Raw genomic sequence first — 24,299 nt, forward strand, 5'->3', positions numbered from 1 at the left:
GAGCTTAGATGTTGGCTCACTTTAGGGTAAACTGATGTAACAAATGTTCAGTGGCCTCACCCCCATTTACTGAGGAATGGGTTATAGCATTCAAGGCTCTGCTCCAGACCTGTCTAGGTGAAGTGTAAGGGGATAATAGACAGAGTATGTGGCCATGAGGAGTTCATCCTGAGAGGGGGCCCCCGGGAGGAGGGGGCCGCTGTGCCCCCCCGGGGGCTCCCGGGAGGAGGGGGCCGCTGTGCCCCCCCGGGAGGAGGGGGCCAATGTGCCCCCCCCGGGAGGAGGGGGCCAATGTGCCCCCCCCGGGAGGAGGGGGCCAATGTGCCCCCCGGGGCCTCCCAGGAGGAGGGGGCCGCCGTGCCCCCCGGGGGCTCCCGGGAGGAGGGGGCCCCCGGGAGGAGGGGGCCGCTGTGCCCCCCCCGGGAGGAGGGGGCCAATGTGCCCCCCCCGGGAGGAAGGGGCCAATGTGCCCCCCGGGGGCTCCCGGGAGGAGGGGGCCGCCGTGTCCCCCCCGGGGGCTCCCGGGAGGAGGGGGCCCCCGGGAGGAGGGGGCCAATGTGCCCCCCCCGGGAGGAGGGGGCCAATGTGCCCCCCGGGGGCTCCCGGGAGGAGGGGGCCGCCGTGTCCCCCCCGGGGGCTCCCGGGAGGAGGGGGCCCCCGGGAGGAGGGGGCCAATGTGCCCCCCCCGGGAGGAAGGGGCCAATGTGCCCCCCGGGGCCTCCCAGGAGGAGGGGGCCGCCGTGCCCCCCCGGGGGCTCCCGGGAGGAGGGGGCCGCTGTGCCCCCCCCGGGAGGAGGGGGCCGCTGTGCCCCCCCCGGGAGGAGGGGGCCAATGTGCCCCCCGGGGCCTCCCAGGAGGAGGGGGCCGCCATGCCCCCCCGGGGGCTCCCGGGAGCGCAGGAGCCGGGTCGGATCAGAACCAGGACACGCGGACAGTTCCCGGGCGGTCGGGGGGGGAGGGGGTGGAGGGGCGGGGAGGGCGTGTCACGTGGAACCTGCGGGTGGAGGAAGAGCAGGACCGGAAGGAGCCGTGCGAGACCCGCCATTGGTGGGGCCCTGGCTGTCCCGCCCCCTGCACCGCCTACCCGCAAACTGGCGGCTCCTTCCGGCTCCGGCTTCTTCCGGTGTCGCATCCGGAAGCGCGGCCTTCCTCGGACTCTGCCTTCTTCTAAGTGGAGCCGCGGAGCCTCCGAGGGGAGCCAGGTAGGAGGCAGCCCGGAGGGGGAGCCGCGCCCCTCATGTCCTTTGTAAGTGGGGCCCTTGGAGCCGGGCTGCTGCTCCTCTGCCGTTTTGTGCCCCTGACTTCCGGGGGCGATCCTCCCCTCCCCCCGGTGGGCGTCACGGGGAGGCGGGGCCGGGCGGCCTCGGGGTCCCGGATGTGCCGGCGCGCCCCGGGGGCGGGGCCTCCCGCTGCTGGGGGGCCGCCCCGGGACCCCCCGCTTCTCCAGTCCCCGCCCCCATGGGAGCCCGGGGCGGCTTCGCGCCTCACAGTGCGCGTGTGCGGGCCCGTGACCCCGGTGACCTGCCCCCCCAGTCTGGGGCCCCGAGCCGGAGCCCCGGTCCCGCCTCCCGGCTGCGGGAGACTCGGGGGGCCGGGAGTGGGAAACCCCTCCAGAGCCCCTGGAACGTCCGCGCCGAGGCCGGAGCTGGAGACATCGGGGGCCCCCGGGGCCGCCCCGAGGCCTGGCACCCGAGTGTGCCTGCGGGCAAAGCCCCCGGGCAGCCCGAGGGGAACGCGGGGACCCTTTGCGCCTGCCCTGGGGTGCAGGAGGTCCGGGAGGGTGGGCAATCTCCCTGCCAAAAGCGATGTTTAGTTGTTTTAAACATAGTTAATAGTTGAATGGGGTCATGGCAAAAAGTTGATTTTGTAAAAAACTCGTTCTCCGTGTAAATTAGGGTCCCGGCTTTTGTGCACCGCAGAATCACTCACATCGCTGCCCGCGGGTCCATGAGCAGGAATTAAATTCTAATTTTCCCGCCTCTCTTACACCAGATGCCAGCCTGGCACATTTGTCATTCTCCTTAGTGCCCAAGCGCCTGAAGCACTAAGCGGGCAGACCTTGAAGCTGCCCATTGGGCAAGGCCTGTCTGGAGCCCCTGCCTGTAGAGGACGCCTAATTCATAAGGGGACGCGGCCTCGGTGCCTCTGCTCAGTCCGAGCAAAGGGCTAGAATCACGCCAGGTGACGGAGCCATTGGAACGCTGTCATCTGAATCTTAAAATGTTAAAAAAATAAATCTTTGTCTTGGCCTTTTCACATAGGTTTTGCCTTTTTACCACAACCAGTTCCCTGAAGGAAGAGAAATATCAGGATGGCTGCTTATATCAGAATGGCTACTGGTCTATTGTTTTTACCTGCTTTAAAGGAGAGATCCATTCTTCAACTAGAATTTTTAGTCATTCTAAACATGGCCAAATGTGGAATAGGAAATTCTGTAGCAAATTACCTTTTGGACATGTGCAGTTTTGAAATGCCTATTCAGTCCATTTCTTTATCCTGTTATTAAGCTTTTGGTTCCAGCTTAATGCAGCATCCATTAACAAATCTGTGTTCTTGTAAAAGGTAGTTTGATACTGGCTTCAGATCACAAAGTAGAATTCTTGCTCTTTATAGACCTTCTACTTTTTTTCCCTAATTATTGGCCCTCCGCTAAAAAGCTTTCTCTGATAAAATCTCTCTCTGGCTTTGCTTGCTCAGTCTTTTTGCCCTTGAGTTTTGTTTCTCTAGCTCAATTTCTCCAACACCAGCCTCTGCAGGATGCCAGCCGGCTGTGCCAGCCAACCATTCCTTGGACCCTGCCTCAGTGAAGTTCTTGTTGCAATGCATTCATCTCCAAGTAGACTCTGAAAGGCCCCAAAGAATCTGGGTCCCCAATCATTTTGAGGGGAGAAATGATGTCGACAATTGTGTACGTGGCAGAAACAAAATCTGTTAAATGGGTGGAGGTTCCTGCTCTTGAGATTCTGCCTCCCTTGGACATTGTCACTTGTATCTTGTCCCTATTTTCCCATTCACTTGACTTTGGCCTGGATGCTGGGGGGGGGGCAGGAAGTGACCTGTGGAAAGGACAGGAAGGACCAGTACAAGGTTTGCCATTGGGGTTGACTTGGCTCCAAGGTAAAGGAGCCCCCCCAAGTACCACCCTCTGTCCAGCCTTTTTTAAAACATTATTTGAATATTTTCACATCTCTCCACTGGCCTGGAGAAGTGGGAAAATGTTTCTGTATTTTCAGATTTTGATGCTGACCAAGTCAGGGTGTCCAAAAATCTCGCTCTGGTAAATTTGATAGGACTATCCAGCTCTTGCTTCTTCTGGTCTCCCATCCAGAAGGACAGGGCTTCCTATTATCTTAATCCACTCTGGGGATTAAGCTCTGGGGGCCTCCCCATGTAGTCTGGTTAAACTAAGCCCATGGCAGCCTGTCCTTCTCTCTCTCTCTCCTTCCTCTTCTCTCTCTCTCTCTCTCTCTCTCTCTCTCTCTCTCTCTCTCTCTCTCTCTCTCTCTCTCTCTCTCTCTCCCTCTCTCTCCCTCTCTCTCCCTCTCCCTTTCCAGACTTCTCCTGAGCCTGCCAGCTGGCCTCCCAAGATGAATTATCACTCCACAAGGCATTTCCATAATCTCTCTTTCACTTTCCTGTCACTTTCTTTTGTTGTCACTTCTTTTAATAAATCTCTATTTTCTTTTACATCCTGGGACCAAAAGAGTGATTCTAAACGGGCAGATAATTGAACAACCAGCAACAATATGACTTTAGATAGCTTGAATTTCTTCATCTGAAAATTGCCTCTTCCTATCCTTTGGGCATTTATTACCTGAAGAATGACTTGTAACCTTATAAATTTGATTCAGTTCTGTATTCATTTTAGGAATGAGGTGTTTGTCAGAAACACTAGGTGTGAAAAGTGTTTCCCAGCTTGCTGCCTTGGTTTTATTTCTGCAATAACTTGTAAATTTTATATTGTTGAGATCATCTGTTCTGCAATTTATAATGTTTTCTCCTTGGTTCATAAACATCTCCCCCTCCATAATTCTGATAGGTAAATTATTTCTTCTTCTTAGTTTGTCCATATCATTTATGTCTAAATCCTATACTCATTTCAACCTTATTTTGGTTATAATTGGATAACAGGCATCCTTGTTTCAGCCCTGTTCTTATTGGTAATGCTGTTAGTTTATCCCCCTTCTGTATAGGGATTGCTGATGGTTTTAGAAAGCTCCTTCTCAATTTAAGGAAAGGTCAATTCCTATGTGCTCTATGGAAGATCTTAGTCCATGCAAAGTTTTTCCCATTCCATTTCCCAGGTTTCCCCCAGTTTTTCTTAAAGAGTGAGTTCTTACCACAAACAGTTGATCACTATGGTCATGTACTTTTGTTCCTTTTGTTCCTGATCTATTCCCCTGATCCACTCCTCTGTTTCTTAACCTGTCTTGATGACAGTGGCTTAACTGTAGAGTTTCAGATCTGGTATAACTGTGCCCTCTTCCTTTGCTTTTTTTTTTTCATTAAATCACTTCAATTATTATTTTTTTTTTTTTTTAGGTTTTTGCAAGGCAAATGGGATTAAGTGGCTTGCCCAAGGCCACACAGCTAGGTCATTATTAAGTGTCTGAGACCGGATTTGAGCCCAGGTACTCCTGACTCCAGGGCCGGTAGTTTATCTACTGCGCCACCTAGCCACCCCTCTTCATGAATTTTGATACTATTTTTTTTAGCTTTCTAAAATATTTTCTGGTAGTTTGATTGGTCTGGCACTGAATAACTAATTTAATTTGGATGAAATTTTTATTTTATGAGCGTGACCTAATCATGAACAATTTTCCTAATTGCTTAGTTCTGACTTTATTTTCATCTAATGTATTTTGTAATTATGTTCATACAGTTTGTAGGTTTGTCTTGAGAGGTAAATTTCCAAGTATTTTATGTCTACATTCATGTTAAGTGGAATTTCTCTATCTCTTGCTGTTGAGGTTTGTTGGTTATATATAAAAATACTGATGTGGGTTTCCTTTATATCCTACATCTTTGCTAAAGTTAATTGCTTCAAGTTTTTTTTTGGTTTTTTTTTTTTAGGTTTTTGCAAGGCAAATGGGGTTAAGTGGCTTGCCCAAGGCCACACAGCTAGGTAATTATTAAGTGTCTGGGACCAGATTTGAACCCAGGTACCCCTGACTCCAGGGCTGGTGCTTTTATCCACTGCACCACCTAGCCACCCCTTCAAGATATTTTTTAATTGATCTAGTGGAGTTCTCTAAATAGACCAACAGATTGTCTACAAAGAGTGAAAGTTGTGTGTCCTTGTTGCTTATTCTAATTCCTTCATTTTCTTTTACTTCTCTTAGTGCTAAAGCTAATGTTTCTTTTTCTTTTTTAGGTTTTTTCAAAGCAGTGGGGCTAAATGACTTGCCCAGGGTCACACAGCTAATAAGAGTCAAGTGCCTGAGATGGGATTTGAACTCAAGTCCTCTTGACTCCATGGTGAGTACTTTATCCACTACACTACTAGCAACCCCTAAAGCTAACATTTTGATACAATATTAAATACTGTTGGTCTTATTGGGAAGGCTAAGTTTATACCCAGTACACATAATGCTTCCTGATGGTTTCAAGAGATAGTTTTATCTTTTGCAGGAAAACTATTTATTCCTCTGCTTTCTAGTGTTTAAATTGGAATTCTTGCTGTAGTTTTTTAAAGGCTTTTCAGTATTTATTGAGATAATCATAATCATTTCTGTTAATTTTTTATGGACATGTTCAGTTACATTAATTGTTTTCCTCATATTGAATCATCCCTGCCTGCTGGTATCAATCCTGATTTATTATCCTAGTAATAACTTGTTGCCATTGCTTTGTTAAAATTTCTTCAAAATTTTGCATCCATATTCATTAGGAAAATTGGTCCATAATTCCTTTTTCTGTTTTGGTTGTTGTTTAGGTATCAGTAACACATAGATGTCAAAAAAGGAATTTAGAAGAACTCACCCCCTCTTTTTTTTCCAAGGCAATGGGGTTAAGTGACTTGCCTAAGGTCACACAGCTAGGTAATTATTAACTGAGGCCAGATTTGAACTTAGGTCCTGCTGATTCCACAATCGGTGCTCTATTCACTGTGCCACCTAGGTGCCCCTCATTCCTTTTTTTTTTTAAATAATTGAAACTATTTCTTTTCTAAAAATACATTCCTAGACTGTTTCCTTTCACAGATTCATATTTAATCTGGAATCAATAACCTTGCCCCATAAACTGGATCCCAAGGACCACAAAGTCCCTCTTCTTTCTTAGAAAGTGCTGCCCATGAGATTTTCCAGAAGAGCTAAGCCTGGGTGTTTCCTCGTTTTAGGATAAACTGATGTAATAAATGCTCAAGGACCTCAGCCCCATGTACTGAGGGGTGAATCATTTCCTTCTGGGCTCTGCTCCAGACCTGTCCAGTTAAGACTCACGATGATGGGTTTTCCTTGGCAGAGCTTGGGCCGAAGAAACAAGTAGGGGGCGGGGAGGAGTTGTATGTATGTATTTGTGTGTGTGTGAGGGATTAGGCAGGTTTAAAGAGAGCAATGACATGGTATATACAGAATAGAAAAAATAGAATGAAATGTTATTTTTGTTAGTTTTATGTAATGGGGGCATCCAGAACATCAACAGGAGAGGGCAGCAATTTGGATGCAGGTGAAGAGTTAAGTGGAGATGCCAAAGTGCCAGTCAGTCCAAAACACAGTAGAAGAGAGCAGGGCACTATTGTCAAAATGGGTCCTGATTTCCTCAGAAAAGGTGATACCACAAGCCACTTAGGAGAACCTGGAGTAACTTATCTGTCTGTTCTACATAGAGGAAAGGAGTTTATGACCAAACAAGAGGCAGGGAACATTATAAAATGTAAAAGGGATCATTTTCTTTATAATAAATTTAGAAAGGTTTTTGCATAAATAAAAATAATTCTGTCAAAAACAAAAGGAATGCAAAAAGGTGAGAAACCATTTTTACAGTTGGTGTTTCTGATAAAGCACACCTTTCTAAAATATAGAGAGAACTGAGTCAAATTTATAAGAATACAAGTCATTCCCCAGTTGATAAATGGTCAGATATGAACGGGTAGTTTTCAGATGAAGAAGGTAAAACTGTATTCACATGAAAAAATGCTCTAAATCATTATTAGAGAAATGGAAATTAAAGTAATTCTTGGACAGCTAGATGGCATAGTGGATAGAACACTAGCCCTGGGGTCAGTTGAATGTAATTCTGAATTATCTTCCTTAAAAAAATCATGTTCTCTATCTGTCCTTTTGACTCTCTGGCACTGATCAAATCAGATAGTGGTTGAGGGTGTGACCTCTAACAGTTAAAAACCTTAAAAATATTAGCATTAAGGGGTGGTTAGGTGGTGCAGTGGATAAAGCACCGGCCCTGGAGTCAGGAGTACCAGGGTTCAAATCTGGTCTCAGACACTTAATAATTACCTAGCTGTGTGGCCTTGGGCAAGCCACTTAACCCCGTTTGCCTTGCAAAAAAACCTAAAAAAAAAATATTAGCATTAAAATACAATGGAAGAAAAGATCTGTTAGATATTTTAAATTTTATTCTTTCAGATCTTAGCTCTAAGCTGTAGTGGAAGGTAATGACCACACTTGAACTGTGAAAGATTTAAACTTTCACACATAAACAGAGAATAGGGAAGATTCTTCACTTCCCTTGTGGCCTGACCATGGGGGTTGCCTAATATTAAGTAGCCCCAGTGCTCTTCAAAGACTCTCATCCTTGTACAAAACTTTCAGGTCTCTTCCTGGCAGGATTTGTCTCCCAGCATCTGCATTATCATCCTCTTGAATTTGTAATTACCACATGGGGGAGATGTCCAGGACTCTTTTTTTTTTTTAAAGATTTCATTTATTTTGAGTTTTACAATTTTCCCTCTAATCTTACTTCCCCACCCCCATCCCCCACAGAAGGCAATTTGCCAGTCTTTATGTTGTTTCCATGTTGTACATTGATCCAAATTGAGTGTGATGAGAGAGAAATCAGATCCAGTAGCAAGATCAGACAATAAGATATCAGGGTTTTTTCCCCTAAATTAAAGGTAATAGCAGGACTCTTAATTTCTTATCTATTGTGTAAAAACTCACAACTGTAATGAGATCATTCTTTTACAAGGAGTAAAATTTTTTTGTTTGTTTGTTTTTGCAAGGCAATGGGGTTAAGTGGCTTGCCCAAGGTCACACAGCTAGGTAATTATTATGTGTCTGAATTGGATTTGAACTCAGGTATTCCTGACTCCAGGGCTGGTGCTCTATCCTCTGCACCACCTACCTGCCCCAAGGAGTAAAATTTTGAGAATTTTATTTCATTTTGACAAGGGTCACTCTGATTCAGTTCTATTTAATTCTAATTCTTACAAAGTTCCTTGTCAAAGGATACTTTAGTTTTTACAACAATACATAGCCAAAGGTGGAAGTTTCTTAGCTATTGGGAGGAATAGGAGGCTTGGTTCTTAAACTTTGAAAGGAAGATTGTCAAGTCTTCTTTATCCCATAAAAGAACTGCAGCCTTTATCATTTAAAAGGAAGACCTAGTCCTCCTTTGGACATGGAAAAGAAGTGCTGACCCTGCCCCAGGTACTTAAAACTTAAAAAAGCTATTAACCTCCCTCCTTGGAAAGTAACATCTTAGCAGATGGTTCTCAGCTATGAAACTATAGCATGGTCTCCTGGGAATTTAAGGTTTTGTCTACTCTTGTCCCCTATATGTTTCCCTTCTCTTTGTTCCTGATCCTGTGGTGAGCCTTATTTCTTAGATTAAAAATAATGCAAAAGGAAATGATAGATTGGGCCAGCTAGGTGGATAGAGCGCTGGCCTTGGAGTCAGGAGGGCCTGAGTTCAAATTTTGTCTCAGACACTTAATAATTACCTAGTTGTGTGACGTTAGGGAAGTTACAACCCCACCCCCCAAAGGAAATTATAGTTTGTAGAGGAATTTGTCTTGTCTAATGTGAAGGGGCCTGGTTACTACCTTCACAGGATGGTCTTTGTCTAATTGTTGATTCAACTGAGAAAGTCAGAATTGCAGATGCACCTAGAAGGGACCCAGGATAGAGACCCAGCCAGGCTTCACATTTATATCTGGGGGGATACATATCTACTTAGCAGTTTTAATGGTGGAGAAACCAAGTTTGGATCAGAATTTAAAGATTTTAGAAATTTCGTTTTTAGCATTAGTTTAGGAGATAGGTTGTAAGGAAGGCAGACGACAGTTGGAAAGGAAAGTTCTGATTGGGTGCCACTGAAGCTCTAACTTGGAAGGCCTTGACATCTAATGCTTCCTGGCTCTCATTAGGATCTTGGTGAGAGGGAGAGGGATGAAAGGGAAGGAAGAAGAAGGGGAACAGTTGCTTTCCAAACCTCACCCTACCTTTAGTCTTTCTCCTTCCCTTGGAGTCTCTCCCCTGAGGAGAGATCCAGGGTCTGTGGGCCCTAATGTCTGTTTTTTCCCCTATAGGTCAGCCTCATGCCCAGGAAGAAAAAGAGAGAGATCATCCCCTCTGGGATCCTTCTCCCTCCTCAGCCCAGTCTGCAAGGACCCAGGCCTGGCCCAAACAGGGAAAACAGCCAGAGGGAATGGCCCCTGGGAGACATAGCCCTCCACCACAGGTAAGTACAGTCCATCCACAGATCAACATCAGGGGGAGGGTAAGGGGGGTCTGATTAGAGAGAGCCAAGTCACAGATGCAGTCCTCAGTTGGGGTTTTTCTACCTATTGACTATCAGAAGACAGGATCTAAGAAACTACCTCTGGCTTATCTGATAAGAGAACGGAGAGGCCCCCACTTCAGGACAGGGCCAGGAGCTAAAAGGAGGTCCCTGTCAGTTATGCCAGGACCTCCAGTGATCTTGAGGTAATGGGATGAGTTATTAAAGATGAACATTTGGGGTGGCTAGGTGGCACAGTGGATAAAGCACTGGCCCTGGAGTCAGGAGTACCTGGGTTCAAATCCGGTCTCAGACACTTAATAATGATCTAGCTGTGTGGCCTTGGGCAAGCCACTTAACCCAATTTGCCTTGCAAAAACCTAAAAAAAAAAAAGGGGGGGCAGCTGGGTGGCGCAGTGGATAGAGCACTGGCCCTGGAGTCATGAGGACCTAGGTTCAAATTTGGCCTCAGATATTTAATAATTGCCTAGCTGTGTGACCTTGGGCAAGCCACTATTAACCCCATTGCCTTAAATAAATAAAGTGTAAAAAAAAAAAAAGAGAGAGATCAACACTTCATCCTATATGGAGAGAAGAAACTCTCAGAGAGAAGGCTTTTATCATTTGAGGGACCTGAGACATCTTTTGCTTAGAAAAAAAATTTTGCTGATGCTTTGAAAGAAGCTTAGGGGAGGAGAACATTCCCATCTGGAGAAACAGCCATTGGAAAGTCTCTGAGTCAGGAGATGGTAGGTCTTCATGAAGGATGGGTCAAACGCCCAGGGTCCCTTACTCAGAGAGGAAGAAGAGAAGGTGGAAGGAGACTAGAAAGATGATCTGGTCTTTTTACATGGCACCCACTGTCTGCCAGAGACCTTCCAAAGAATAGCTGAATTGGTCTTCTTGCCAGAATTATTAGGATCCACCAGGTAGAGCTCAAATTGTATTCAAAAGTAGCAATCATCAAAGCCAGCTGCTAAGTAGTAGAGTGATAGATCAATGGACCAGACCCCATATGCATCTCATACTAGTTAAATGACCGTGGTTATCTAGGGTTGGATAAATCCCTAAATCCATGTTTTTATTTGACTAAAATTGCTGGGAAACTAGGAGCAGCACAATATGGCAGAAACCAGCCATAGATCAACATCTTCTACTGTGGACTAGGAGAAGGGCAAAAATGCCTAAAGGATTTCACATAGAGGATGATCCTATAAACAAATTAGGAGAGCAAGTGATAGTCTACCTGTCAGATTTTCAATTAGGGAAGAACTTACAATAAAAAATGAGTAGGGAATATTCTAAAACATGAAATGACTAATTTTGATTATCTTAAATTAAATGGTTCGTGGACATATAAAACCAATGTAATTAATATTAGAAGAAAAAATTTTTCAGAAGTGTCTCTGATAAAGGTATCATTTCTCAACTATCTAAAGAATAGTTTCTCATTTTTATGTATACGAAATAAAACAACTATTTCCATGGCATAATATAATAAAAATGCTGACTGCACATAAAACATCAAATACACTATATAAAGCTTTCCCATTTAAATTTCTCTCCCCTTCCCTTTTTTTTCCCCTTCCTTCCCCCTCTCCACATCAGAGATGTCTGTCACTAAGCAGAAATAGAAATATATATATATGTAATATTCCGTGAATTCTTCTATTTATCAGCTGTTTCTGTGGATGCAAAAATTGTCTTTATCCATAATGTGAATGGTAACAATAGTTTTTCCCTTCAAAGTCATTCTTTAAACCATCTTGTTTTTACTGGCTACAATGTTCTCCTGGTTTTATGCATTTCACTGTTCATTATTTCATTCAAGTCTCTCCATCTTGTTCTAAAATCATTGTGCTCATCATTTCTTATTGCTCAGGGGCATTCCATTGCAAGCATATCCCACAGCTTGTTCAGCCTTTTTCTAATTGATGGGCATTCCCAAAATGTCCAGTTCTTTATAGCACAAAGAAAGATGTTATCAATGTTTGAGAAAACATAGGTTCTTTGCCTTCCCTAATCCTCTTTGGAAATAGAATTTGTAGAGATATTGCTGTCTTCTATTGTTGGTTTCATTAGCCTTTGGGCATAATCCAAGATTGTTTTTCAAAAGGATTGGATCAGTTCCAAATTCCTCCAATAATGAGGAATAATAACTAATAACTAATCCAATTTTCCATATTCCCTCCAAAATCTGTCCTTTTGCCCTTCAATCAGTTTATACAATCCTGAAAGGTATACAATGATATCTCAATCTGCATTTCTCTGAGAAACAGTCTTAAAATTATTTCCCCCAATTTTTTGCTTTTTCTTTTGATCTTGGTTACATTTTTATGTAATATGAATGAAATTATCCATTTTATACCTAACTTTGTTCTCATTTCTTGTTATTCATAAATTGTTTTCTTATCTAATGGTCTGATCAGTAATGAGTCATGTTCTTTAGATCTTGTAATATTTTTCTTAATATCTACTTGGCGTGTTTATTTTGATCTTTTCTTGGCAAATGATATTCTTGACTTTTTCTTTCATATGAATTTTGTTATGATTTTTTTCAATTCATTTTTTATATTGGCCCTGTCTATGAAGCATTAATATTGCTCCAATTATTTAAATCTGATTTTATTTTTTAAAAATATTTTGTAATTTTCTTCACATTTTTCCTGTAGATTTTTTATCAGGCATAATTTCAGATATATTTCACAGTCTAGAGTTAGTTTTTAAAGATTTATTGACATATCAAATTTATGAGTTTTTACATCTTAAAAATTTTTTTTAATGCTTCCATTTTCTATAATCACTTCTTTTTAATGCAAAATTTGACTTTTAACCTACAGGATTTTGGAACAATTAGTTCATCATGACATCAAAACTTTTTTTGTCAAAACTTTTTAAAGTGGATATTAAGCTTAATTTTGGATAATAGTCATTTTTTTCACAGCTAGACTTGTGCTATAATCATAACTCATAGGTTGATTTTTTTCCCAATCTCTTTTTTACTTTATTTTTCTTTTCCCCCATTACATGGAAAAGCAACTGGTAACATTCACCTTTAAAGCTTGAGTTATAAATTCTCTCCCTTCTTCCCACCCCACACCCTTGTCATTGGAAATGCAATTTGTTTGATAAAGGTTAAAAATGTGCAGCCATGAAAAACGTTATTATAATAAATATTCCTGTTGTGAAAATAAATACATCTCCCATCCCTGACAAAAAAAAAACATAAAGAAAAAAACTGTATGCTTCAATCTGTAATGAGACACCCAATTCTTGTCTTTAAGAATGGATAGTATTATCATTAAGTCCTTCAGAATTGTCTTGGGTCATAGCATTGTTCAGAAAAGTTAAGTCATTCAGAAATGATTATTTGACAACATTCCTGTAACTGTGCATAAAGTACATTTCCCATGCATCTGCTCATGAAAGTCTGTCCTAGTTTAACAGAGAACACCCTGCATCATTTCTTACTGAAGAATAATATGCCATCGTAATCACATACCATAATTTGTTCAGCCATTCCTCAACTGTTTGGAATTCCCTAAATATTCAGTTCCTCTCCACAAGAAAAGAGCTGTTATAAATATCCTTCTGCTTGTAGGTCTTTTCCCTAAGGGTTTTTTCCATCTCTTGTGGAATTATGGACCTGATAGTGGCAGTCCTAGGTCAAAGGGTAGAAATGGTTTTACATTCCTTTGAGCATAATTCTAAATTAGTCTTCAGAATTGTTTAATTATTTCACAACTCCTCCAACAGAATATTATCAATTCATTTTACCAATATTCCCTCCAACATTTATCACTTTCTCATTCTGGCCTGTTACCCAATCTAAAGAATTGTTCTAATGCTCATTTCTACAAACATGTTTTTTTAAAAAATGACCTTGGATAACTTTGATAACTTCATATCTTTTTGTCATTTATCATTTGCAGAATGACTCTTGATTCCTTTAGATTTGAGTCAGTAGTCTGTTTGAGAAATGAGGTTTGTCAGACAAAAGTGTTTCTGTTTTTTGTATTTCTCTCCAGCTTGTTTCCCCCCCTTCCATTTGTTTTATTCTCTCTCTCCTTTCATTCTGTCTCTTCTAGAAAGAGTTTTGCATCTGACTGCCACCCTCTACAATCTTCTCTCTTTTCTGTCACCTCCTCCAGCCCTTTCTCCACATCTCTTGGCTCTCCAAGTTTCTTCTAGGATAAGATAGATTTCTATACCCAATTATATATCTACATGTGGGTATGCTATGTCCTCTCTAAGCTAATTTTGATGAGAGTAAGGCTCATTTACACCCCCTCCACCCTGAAAAAGCTTCTTCTTACCTCTTTTGTGTGAAATAATTTATCCTATTCTATGCCTCATTTCCCTTTCTCCTAGTACATTCTTCTCTAACTCTTAACTCCTTGTTTTTAATATATTCCTTCATATTCATCTCCCACCTATGACTTGATTATGTATGCAACTTCCAACTACCCTAACAAATGAGAAAGTTTATATAAGATATCAGTATTGATCTTCCTTTGCAGGAATATAAGCAGTTAAACATCATTAAGTCCCTTATAATTTCCCTTTCCTAAGTTTCACTTGAGTCTTATATTTGAAAATCAGATTTTCTCTTCAGCCCTGGCTTTTTCATAAGGAAAGTTTGAAAGCCTTGTCTATTTCTTTGAATGTTCATCTTTCCCCTGAAAGAGTATGTTCAACTTTGCTGGGTAGTTGATTCTTGATGTCAAATCAAACTCTTTTGCCTTCTGGAACATAATTTTCTAAACCCTTCTTGTAGAAACTGCTAAATCATCTGTTATCCTGATCCTGATCTTGGTTCCATGAGTATTGAATTGTTTCTTTCTAGATGCTTCCGTTTTTTTCTCCTTGATGCAGGATCATAAACATTTGACTATAATATTCCTGGCAGTTTTCATTTTGGGATTTCTTTAATTTGGGGAATCATTCAACAGGTGGTCTGTTGAGTCGTTCAATTTCTTTTTAACTCTCTGCTTTGAGAATGTCAGGGCAGTTTTCCTTGCTTATTTCTTGGGAAATGTTGTCTAGGCTCTTTTTTTGATCGTGGCTTTCATATTATCTGATAATTTAAAATTGTTTCTCCTGTATCTATTTGCTGCTGGGTTGGTTGTTTAATTCAGTAAGAAATTGAACTTTTTTTTCTGGGTTTATTTTATTATTTATTCAGGAAACTTTTGCCTCTCCTTTTTCCACTTGATCAATTCTGTTTTTTAAGGCATTCTTTTCTCTATTGACTTTTTATACTTCTTTTTCCTTTTGATCCAGTCTGACATCTCCCTTACTTGATTTTCAAAATGCTTTTTGAGCTCTTTTCATTAACTGAGACCAATTGATATTTTTCTTTGAGGCTTGGGATGTGGAACCTTTGAGTTTGTTATCTTCCTCTAAGTGTATATTTTGTTTTTTATTTTTGATCATAGTAACTGTTTATGGTCATTTTTTTCTTCTGTTCTTTGCTCATTTGCTGAGACTATGATTTGATTTTAACTCCTTGTTAAGATAGGGCTATGATTCCAGAAAAAAAGTCAAGCCCTGTTTCAAAGTCTCCTGGCTATCCCTCAGAACCAACATGAATCAAGCCTCTTAACACATTTTGCAGATGAAGGGAGGGGGGAAAATACATATGGAGATGAGATAGCATTTAAGATAATACAGACATTATTATAATTATAATTTTAGTAATTATAACTATGAATGTGAATAGGATGAATTCTGCCATAAAATGGAATTGGATCACCAAGATCCTGGAATGTGCTGCATACAAGAAACTCATTTGAAGCACAGAGGTACACATAGAGGAAAAGCAAAAGACTGGAACAGAATATATTATGCTTCACTTGAAGTTGACAAAACCAGGTGGTAGCAATCCTTATCTCAGACAAAGCAGGTACAAAATAGATCTCATTAAAAGGAATAGGGAAGGAAACTATATCCCTCTAAAGTGTACCAGAGACAGTGAAATAATTTTGATACTAAATATGGTCACACCAAGCAGTACAACATCTAAATTCTTAAAGGAGAAGCTAATTGAGTTACTGAAAGACATAGACAGCAGAACTCTACTGGTAGGGGATCTCAATCTCCCTTTCTCAAAATTAGATAAATCTGACCATAAAATAAATGAGAGGAAGTTATGGAGGTAAATAGAATTTTACAAAACTTATACTTGATTAACCTGTAGAGAAAATTGAATGAGGATTGAAAGGAATATACCTTTTGGGGTTTTTTTGCAGTCCAAAGCACCTACATGATCTTTGACCATGTATTAGGGCATTAAAAACCTCAAAATCAAGTGTAGAAAGGCAGAAATATTGAGTGCGCCCTTTTCAGACCATGATGTAATAAAAAGCCTACGTAATAAAGGGCCATGGAGAGATAGACCTGAAGCTAATTGGAAACTAAATAACCTAAATTTATAGAGTGGATCAAATGACAAATCCTAGAAGGAATTAATTTCATCCAAGACCATGACAGTAATTAGATAATATACCAGAACTTATGGGATACAGTCAAAGTTGTTATTCATAGAAATATTGTATCTCTAAATGTTTACTTGAATAATATAGAGAAAGAGAAGATCAATGAACTGGTCATGCAACTGAGAAAGTTAGAGAAAGCAGAAGATCTTCAAGTGAATAACAAATTATATATTCTGAAAATTAAAGATGAAATTAAAAAATCAAAAGGAAGAAAAACTACTGAACTAATAAATAAATCTAAGTAAGTTTTATGAAAAAATAATAAAATAGATTAAGCTTTGGTTTGATTTAATTTGATTTAAAATTTGATTTAAAAAAAAATAAAGATGGGTAGCTCGGTGACGTAACAGATAGAGTACTGCCCTGGTGTCAGGAGGACCTGAATTCAAATCCAGCCTCAGACACTAAATAATTGCCAAGCCATGTGACTTTGGGCAAGTACCTTAAGTCCCATTGCCTTAACAAAATAAATTAAAAAAAAATAAGAAAACCAAATTAAAAAGCAATAAAATAAAAGGAGTATTAAAAATGAAAAAAATGAATTCAGTACCAATGAGGAGAAATTAATGTACTAATTCAGAAATGTTTTATTCAATTGTATGCCAATAAGTTTGAAAATCTAAGTGAAAATGATGAATATTTACAAAAATACAAACTGTATTGGTTTAAAAGAAGACAAAATGGAATCCTTAAATATCCCCATTTTAGAAAAGGTTATGGTCTAGAGAAATTCAAATTTAAACTTCTCCGAGGTTCCACCTCACCCCCTATCAGATTGGCCAATATGACTAGAAAGGAAAATGACAACTATTAAAGGGGATTTGGGAAAACTGGAGCACTAATGTGTTGTTGGTGGAATTGTGAACTGATCCAAAATTTCTGCAGAGCAGGGAACAATGCTCAAAGGGCAATAAAACTTTGCATACCTTTTGATCCAACAATACCACTACTGATGATCAGTCCATGATGGATTTGTTAATTTCAGCAGGAAAATAATCAAAGACAATTTTAAGACCTGTTTTGGAAAATACCATCAATGTCCAGAGAAGGAACTGTGGAGTTTAAATGAAGACAAAAACTGATCATCTTCAGTTATTAAAAGTTGACTTATGTATCATGTCATTTTTCTCTCTCTCTAATGTTTTCTTTATTCTGTTTAAATTTTATTCTTCTCATAATATGATCAATCTGGATCTTTATTTTAGCATGGTCATAAATGTAGAGCCCATCTTAGATTGCTTTTTCTCACCAGAGGGAGAAAAATGTAAAACAGACAACCTTGGGGAAAAAATGTTTCATTGAAATCCTCCATTGCAAGTAGTTGGAAAAACAAATAAATGTTTGGCAGGGAAAAAAAGAAATAACAGCATTTACAAGGCCAAGATATAAAATGTTTTAACTATGACCCATAGTACTCAGAGCTCCCTCAAGCTCTCAGAATTAAAAATTATTTCCTTCAGTTAGGTGGAGTTTCATATCACTCATTTTATTTCTTTAATGGCATTAATATGCATATTTCTCAAAATAAAAGTTAATTTCAAGAATTTAGAAGATGAAATACATTTTCTCTATCTTCTGTTCAGTCAATATAAGATATATTTGATCTCCAGAGTATTTCTTGATTGCTTTTCATAAATTCATCAGTTTTCTTACTATATCATTTATGCCAGATGAAGTAGCAGATCTTCTCTCTTTCACCTCCATATCCTCATATCTCTCTGATAGGCACTTTGTCTAATTCAGTAGTTAGTAGAAATTCACTTTAAGAAATTTCTCAGCTTTGTTCCAATGGAAAATATCAAATGCATTTTTCAGTATTCCATTGAACTTTTCAAGATTTCAGGTGTTGGTTCTGACTCTGTTAAATGGTTTTGACCTTTGCATAAATCCCTTCTCTCTCCTTCATTTTTCTTCTTTAAATTGATGAACATTGGCCTGGATCGATTCTGAAGTGTGTTTCATCTTGTAAGTTTTCTGAGTTTGTTATTTTAGGTGGTGATGACATTCAAGGATGTGACTGTGGACTTCACCCCAGAGGAGTGGAACCTGTTGGATGATGCTCAGAAACAGCTGCACAAGGTCGTCATGCTGGAGAATGCTCAGAACTTCCTCTTCCTGGGTAAAGACCACTTTCCCTGACAACTCTTTAAGTGTGGCATTAGTAGGAGTGTCTTCATTCTCTGCCCTAATGTATAGGGTTGGTAGCATCTATCACTTCTTAGAAAGGCTAAAGTGCTCACCTCCTTATCGAAGAGACATGAATCTCCTGCCGCCTGGTTTTCCTAGTAGAGTGTTTTTGTTGTGGCCTAGGAACTGGGAGTTTACTTTATGGCTCCCAAAGCTCTCTCCTTTTGGATCTAAGCAGCTTTAAGGCAAGGACCAAAGCAATGATCCTGAATCTCAGACTTGAGATGATCTCAGGCAATGCCAGTTTATCCTCTTCCTAGACATGAATCTTGTCTGCAAAGTCTCCAAACATCGCTCCTGTAGCTTCTTCTGAACATTAGACTTACAGGGAAGATTCTTTGGGAAGATTTTTGCCAATAGAACATTCTTTTTCTTCATGAGTTTAAATTGGTAGCTTGCTGCTGCAAGGGTTACTCTTAGACAAAATCTAGGGATGTCTTTAGATATTCATTATTCCACAACAAAACAATTAAAAATGGATACAAAGCATATCCTTGTTCTTCCTTCAAACATCTTCTAAATTCAGATAGAGATGCAAGGATAGAAAGGGAAGAGAATAAGTATTTCTACACATCTACTATTAGCCTGGCCCAGTGGCTTATGGTTTTCTCAATGGAGGTCATTTGACATGATCCTCAAACCTTTTTGTTTCTGTTGCTACTCGATTGGAACTTGGAGGGAAACAGAGATGAAGTGATTTGTCCATGGCTTCACAACTAGTAAATTTCTGAGGCCAGATTTGAACTCAAGTCTTCTTGGCTGCAGGTCCAGTACTCCCTCCTCTGCAATATCAGCTTCTTCTAATTCCTAGCAAATGAAAACAATGAAATGTGGCTGTTGCTCTATGAGGGGGTAGACAAAGTTGGCCACATTTTCTGTTGCCCCACACCCCACTTCTCATAACCCTCAAAGTTCCTATCAGTAACCTCCCTGGACATTTCTTTGAGTCTTTGAGACTTGTGATCCTTGCTTCTTACATTCCACCTTTCCCAACAAAGAAGGAATTACAGGTTTTACTCCATCCTCATTCCCAATTTATTTCCCATGGCCAGGACTTCCAGTTCCCAGAAAAAATTTGTTCATCCACTTAGAGCAAGAAAGTCTGAGGATCTCCTGTCTAGGTGAGTGAGACACAACTGGAGGGTGTGGGCTGTGCCCCAGATGACTTCTGGATGTAATCCTGGGCAAGTCATTGAACCTCTCAGTCTTAGGTTGGATTCCCTGAATTCTTATTTCTCTTCTGGTGATACTTCAGTGATCCCATTAAAAGTCTTAGTTGACCATTGGTTCATGGAACTCCCCTGTAGTTGTCTAGAGAGGGCTGAGGTTAGCTCATATGATGTCTTTCTTAGACCTTTCAAAAATCAACAAGCATTTCTTAAATAGCTACAATATGCCAAACCCTTTGCCAAGCACCAGAGACATAAGGAAATTCCCTTCTCTCCAAAAATTTACAGGCTCATGGCAAAGATAACAGGTACACAATTCTGTAATACCTACATTACTCAGGATAAACTAGAGCCAGATAAGAGAAGGAAGATTAAGGGACCTGGAAGAATTTTATGGAAGAAAATGGGGTTTGAGGTTGTACTTCAGAGAAGCCAGATTGAGCATTCTTGGCATGAAGTGTCATTAACATTCCCCATTGAAAGTAGGATGAGATAGAGCATTGTGAAGAAGAATCCAACTATTTGTCTATAAGAAACAGTTTTAGAGGGGAACTTGGTGACGCAGTGAATAGAACACTGCCCTAAAGTCAGGAAGACCTGGGTTCAAATTTGACCACAGACACTTAATAATTGTTTAACTGTGTGATCTTGGGCAAGTCACATAACCCTATTGCCTTAAATAAATAAAATTTTAAAATTAGAAATAACTTTGTTATAAGGGTTCACACAGTATTGAAAGGGAAAGAATGTCCTATTCTGTAATACATTGCAATTATGTTCCCAAGTCATTCTTCTCTCTGTCCTTTGATTCAGTGATAACTACAAGGAGACCTCTAAACTAAAGTGATCAAAGAAAGAGCAAAAAACCACCTTGCACAGGAAATGGTTATGAATGGAGTTTTATTCTTCTGTATAAAGGAAACTGGAAAGAAAGGTGATGATCCCGTATTGAAAAATGACTGAGGAAGTGATGACCCAAGAAGATAGTAGTATCTTATTGTCTGAACTGATAGGTTGAAAGGCTCAATTTTAGAGAACCTGATCCATGTAGGGAACATCTATGACCCCAGAGTAGAGCAGGATCTTCCAAAATTTCTTGCTTTTAGAATCCCTTTTCTCAACCACCTGGAAAATTGTATTCAGATTCACACTGGTGAGGTAACTATGAGAGAATGCCATTCATCCATTTTCAGGGCTCTGTAAATCTGTGCTGTCCATCTGTTGTACAACTAGCTATACTGGGGCTTTTAACAAGAATAAATTGACATGGTTTTTTACCTAGGATTGAAGGGGAAAGGGAATGAGAATTTTTCAAGCTCTCTTGAAGAAGGATGGAAATTCATTTCATCTCAATAATTTACTTACTTGTACACAACAAGAATCATGAAATAAAATTATAAAAGCTTTGTAATGGCTTAATATATTTTTGGAATTTCCTAGTAGTTCATTAGTGGTTCCTTTGGCTAAATAACTGTAATTGATAAATGATAATTAATAAATGAACTTTAGTAATTGATAAATGAACTTTCAAATTAATTGCATATATTACTTTGAATTTCTTTTTTTTCATAAAAGTAGCTTGATAGAGAAAATAAACTTTTCAAAGGCAAAGCTCTTTGATTAATTTGTTTATTGACTAATTTTACTCTGGAGCATAGGCTACTTTCTCCCAGCAGCTACTGAAGGACTGACTTAGGTAGCCAAGCAGTTCTTCTAAAAATCATCTTGTTGGTAGTGTAGGTCTATAAGTAGAAGATAAGTAAAGAGAAACAAAAATGAGAAAAATATGATTTCTACTTGTCTCTATTCATGTGCAATAATTCATGATTTTTTTTTCAGATATTGGCTAGTGATCCTGATCAGGGAACCTGTCAGCTGTCCTGCAGTAAAAAATCCATTTATAGATTTTTGATCCAGTGATTTTATTGCTGATGAGATTTGCTTACAATGTTATTGATGAAGGAAAAAGTGCTCTTGTGTAGTGAGAGAAATCAAGGTTCTGTGTATGTCTGAGATCTTGAGCTTGAGTTGGGCTAGTAAAGACTCTAACTTGAAGAAAAATGAAATCTAGATAAAGATAAAGAAAAAGCTTTGGCTTTCATAGAGTCTTCTGTTCAACAATCAAAATATCATTTTGAATGGACTCAGTAGAGAAATTGCACTATGCTTTTAAATGTGATAGATAAAGCAATATTGTATATATAATGGAATGAGATAAATTGTGAGTCTATCTACAATAACTGACACAATACCAAGGAGATCTTAATAAATTTTTGTAAGAAATTCCTGAAAATTATTACACGAAAATGTAGAATAATCTTTTTCTTACATTGACTTGAAATTTGGCCTGAATCACTACACTATATAGGGCATCAAAACTAGTCTATACTGAATAGTACGATGATCACCTAATTAGAAAAGAATAAAATTGACATCACACAAATTCAATTGAAGAAAGGATTAAAGTGAATGGAGAACATCTGTCTAGTGCAGTGGATGTCACCAGGTTTGTGTTGTATTCTGTGGTGCCAGGATTAGGGTCAGTTCACTTGGCCATTCAGACCTCATATCCCATTTGTAAAGTATAATGACAAGGCTAGCTCTGCAATTGTCTCAGGTTTGTGTGTGGAATTCTTTGTGCATTCAGTTGTCCTTTAGATTTAAGCTAATAGCATTTTTAAAGGATTGATTCTGCCTATTTAAGTTTGAAAGCTTTTTCTTTTGACTTGGTAAATTGGATGTCAGTTACTTTACTTTCTGTCAGTAGAAATAAGGGGATGTATTTATATTTATGTGTGTATGTGTTTATATTGTTTCCCCCAGATGGAACCAGTTTTGATGAGATAAGTACAAATCTGAAAATGACATCTTGGAATGACTATTCTTGTTATAGTGAAGAGAGGGCTCACCTGGGTAAACATCAGAGAAACTACATTGTTGAGAATGGATATAAATACACTCAACCTCAAAAACCTTTCAGAAGGGGTTCTAGTATTACTAGACCCAAGAGAATCCACACTGATCAAAAATCTTATGAATGTGGAAAGACTTTTATGTACAATTCTAGCCTTCCTGAACAGCAAAGAAGCCACCATAGTAAGACACCTTACTTCTGTAATCAATGTGGAAAAGGTTTCAAATGGTGCAGCCGTCTTACTGTCCATCAGAGAATCCACACCGGAGAGAAACCTTATGAATGTAATCAATGTGGAAAGGCCTTCACACAGAGAGAGAGTCTAGCTAGACATCAGAGAATCCTCACTGGAGAGACACTTTATGGATGTAATCAATTTGGAAAAACTTTCAGTTGTACCTCCACTCTTGCTGTACATCAGAGAATAAACACTGGAAAGAAAGCTTATGAATGTAATCATTGTGGAAAGACTTTCAGAGAGAGCTCCAATTTTGCTGTACATCAGAGAATCCACACTGGGGAGAAACCTTATGAATGTAGTCAATGTGGAAAGGGTTTCATAAAGAGCAGCCATCTTGCTGTACATCAGAGAATCCACACCGGAGAGAAACCTTATGAATGTCATCAGTGTGGAAAAACTTTCACACAGAGTTCCAGTCTTTCAGTACATCAGAGAATCCACACTGGAGAGAAACCTTATGAATGTGATCAATGTGGAAAGACTTTCTCACACAGCGACAGTCTAGCTAAACATCAGAGAATCCACACTGGAGAGAAACCTTATGAATGTAGTCAATGTGGAAAGACTTTCAGGGAGAGCTCCAGTTTTGCTGTACATCAGAGAATCCACACTGGAGAGAAACCTTATGAATGTAATCAATGTGGAAAGGCTTTCAGAGAGAGCACCACTCTTGCCATACATCAGCGAATCCACACCGGAGAAAAACCTTATAAATGCAATCAGTGTGGAAAAACTTTCAGAGAGAGCTCCAGTTTTTCTGTACATCGGAGAATCCACACTGGCGAGAAACCTTATCAATGTAATCAATGTGGAAAGACTTTCACACAGAGTTCCAGTCTTGCTGTACATCAGAGAATCCACACTGGAGAGAAACCTTATGAATGTAATCAGTGTGGAAAGACTTTCACACACAGTGACAGTCTAGCTAGACATCAGAGAATCCACACTGGAGAAAAACCTTATGAATGTAATCAATGTGGAAAGACTTTCAGAGAAAGCTACAGTTTTGCTATACATCAGAGAATCCACACTGGAGAGAAACCTTATGTATGTAAGCAATGTGGAAAGACTTTCAGACAGAGCTCCTGTCTTGCTGTACATCAGAGAATCCACACTGGAGAGAAACCTTATATATGTAATCAATGTGGAAAGGGTTTCACACAGCATGGCAGTCTTACTGTGCATCAGAGAATCCACACTGGAGAGAAACCTTATGAATGTAATCAATTTGGAAAGGCTCAGTTTTTCAAGTTTGAAGAATGCAAAAATGGTGTCCTCTCTAATTCCCCTTGACATTTGTGGGTCTTTCTCAAAAAATGCAATTATGAAAATTCCTTCAATAAGTCTTCTACCAATCCTCTTTGAAGAGATCTTTGAGATATGAATTTCCAACCGAGATGATCCATGAATCAAATGTACAAGTTGAAACTTTTAGTAAAAATAAGATATACAACTAACTCAAAAGTAAAAACAAACTTATTTCCCAGAAGGCCTTTACATTTTTACCCAATGAAGATCTGACTCCCAGAGGGGAGGGGTCAATCCACAAAGCATATATTCCCTACTTTCTGTTTAATCTGATATACTCTAATTTTGTTATTAAATACTTC

The 24,299-nt window shown here is 39.9% G+C and overlaps 1 protein-coding gene across 1 annotated transcript; it reads left to right on the forward strand.

Annotated features, from left to right (window-relative positions):
• Positions 1-1,101: 1,101 nt before the first annotated feature.
• Positions 1,102-24,082, forward strand: LOC141512167 (uncharacterized). Its single transcript, XM_074221019.1, has 6 exons — positions 1,102-1,202; positions 5,375-5,478; positions 9,491-9,642; positions 18,171-18,297; positions 19,418-19,486; positions 22,358-24,082. The coding sequence occupies exons 3-6, from the start codon at positions 9,610-9,612 to the stop codon at positions 23,980-23,982; spliced, it is 1,854 nt and encodes a 617-aa protein (XP_074077120.1). The 5' UTR covers positions 1,102-1,202; positions 5,375-5,478; positions 9,491-9,609; the 3' UTR covers positions 23,983-24,082.
• Positions 24,083-24,299: the final 217 nt, after the last annotated feature.

This window comes from Macrotis lagotis, chromosome 1, assembly GCF_037893015.1.
Source record: "Macrotis lagotis isolate mMagLag1 chromosome 1, bilby.v1.9.chrom.fasta, whole genome shotgun sequence".
In the NCBI taxonomy this organism is placed as follows: domain Eukaryota; kingdom Metazoa; phylum Chordata; class Mammalia; order Peramelemorphia; family Peramelidae; genus Macrotis; species Macrotis lagotis.

Excerpts from the sequence above, each read along its gene's own strand:
- LOC141512167 (XM_074221019.1), top strand. The coding sequence starts at position 9,610 with ATGGCCCCTGGGAGACATAGCCCTCCACCACAG. Across the intron at positions 18,298-19,417 it reads TCAGAACTTCCTCTTCCTGG|GACTTCCAGTTCCCAGAAAA; the intron begins GTAAAGACCACT and ends TCCCATGGCCAG. Across the intron at positions 19,487-22,357 it reads TCTGAGGATCTCCTGTCTAG|ATGGAACCAGTTTTGATGAG; the intron begins GTGAGTGAGACA and ends TGTTTCCCCCAG.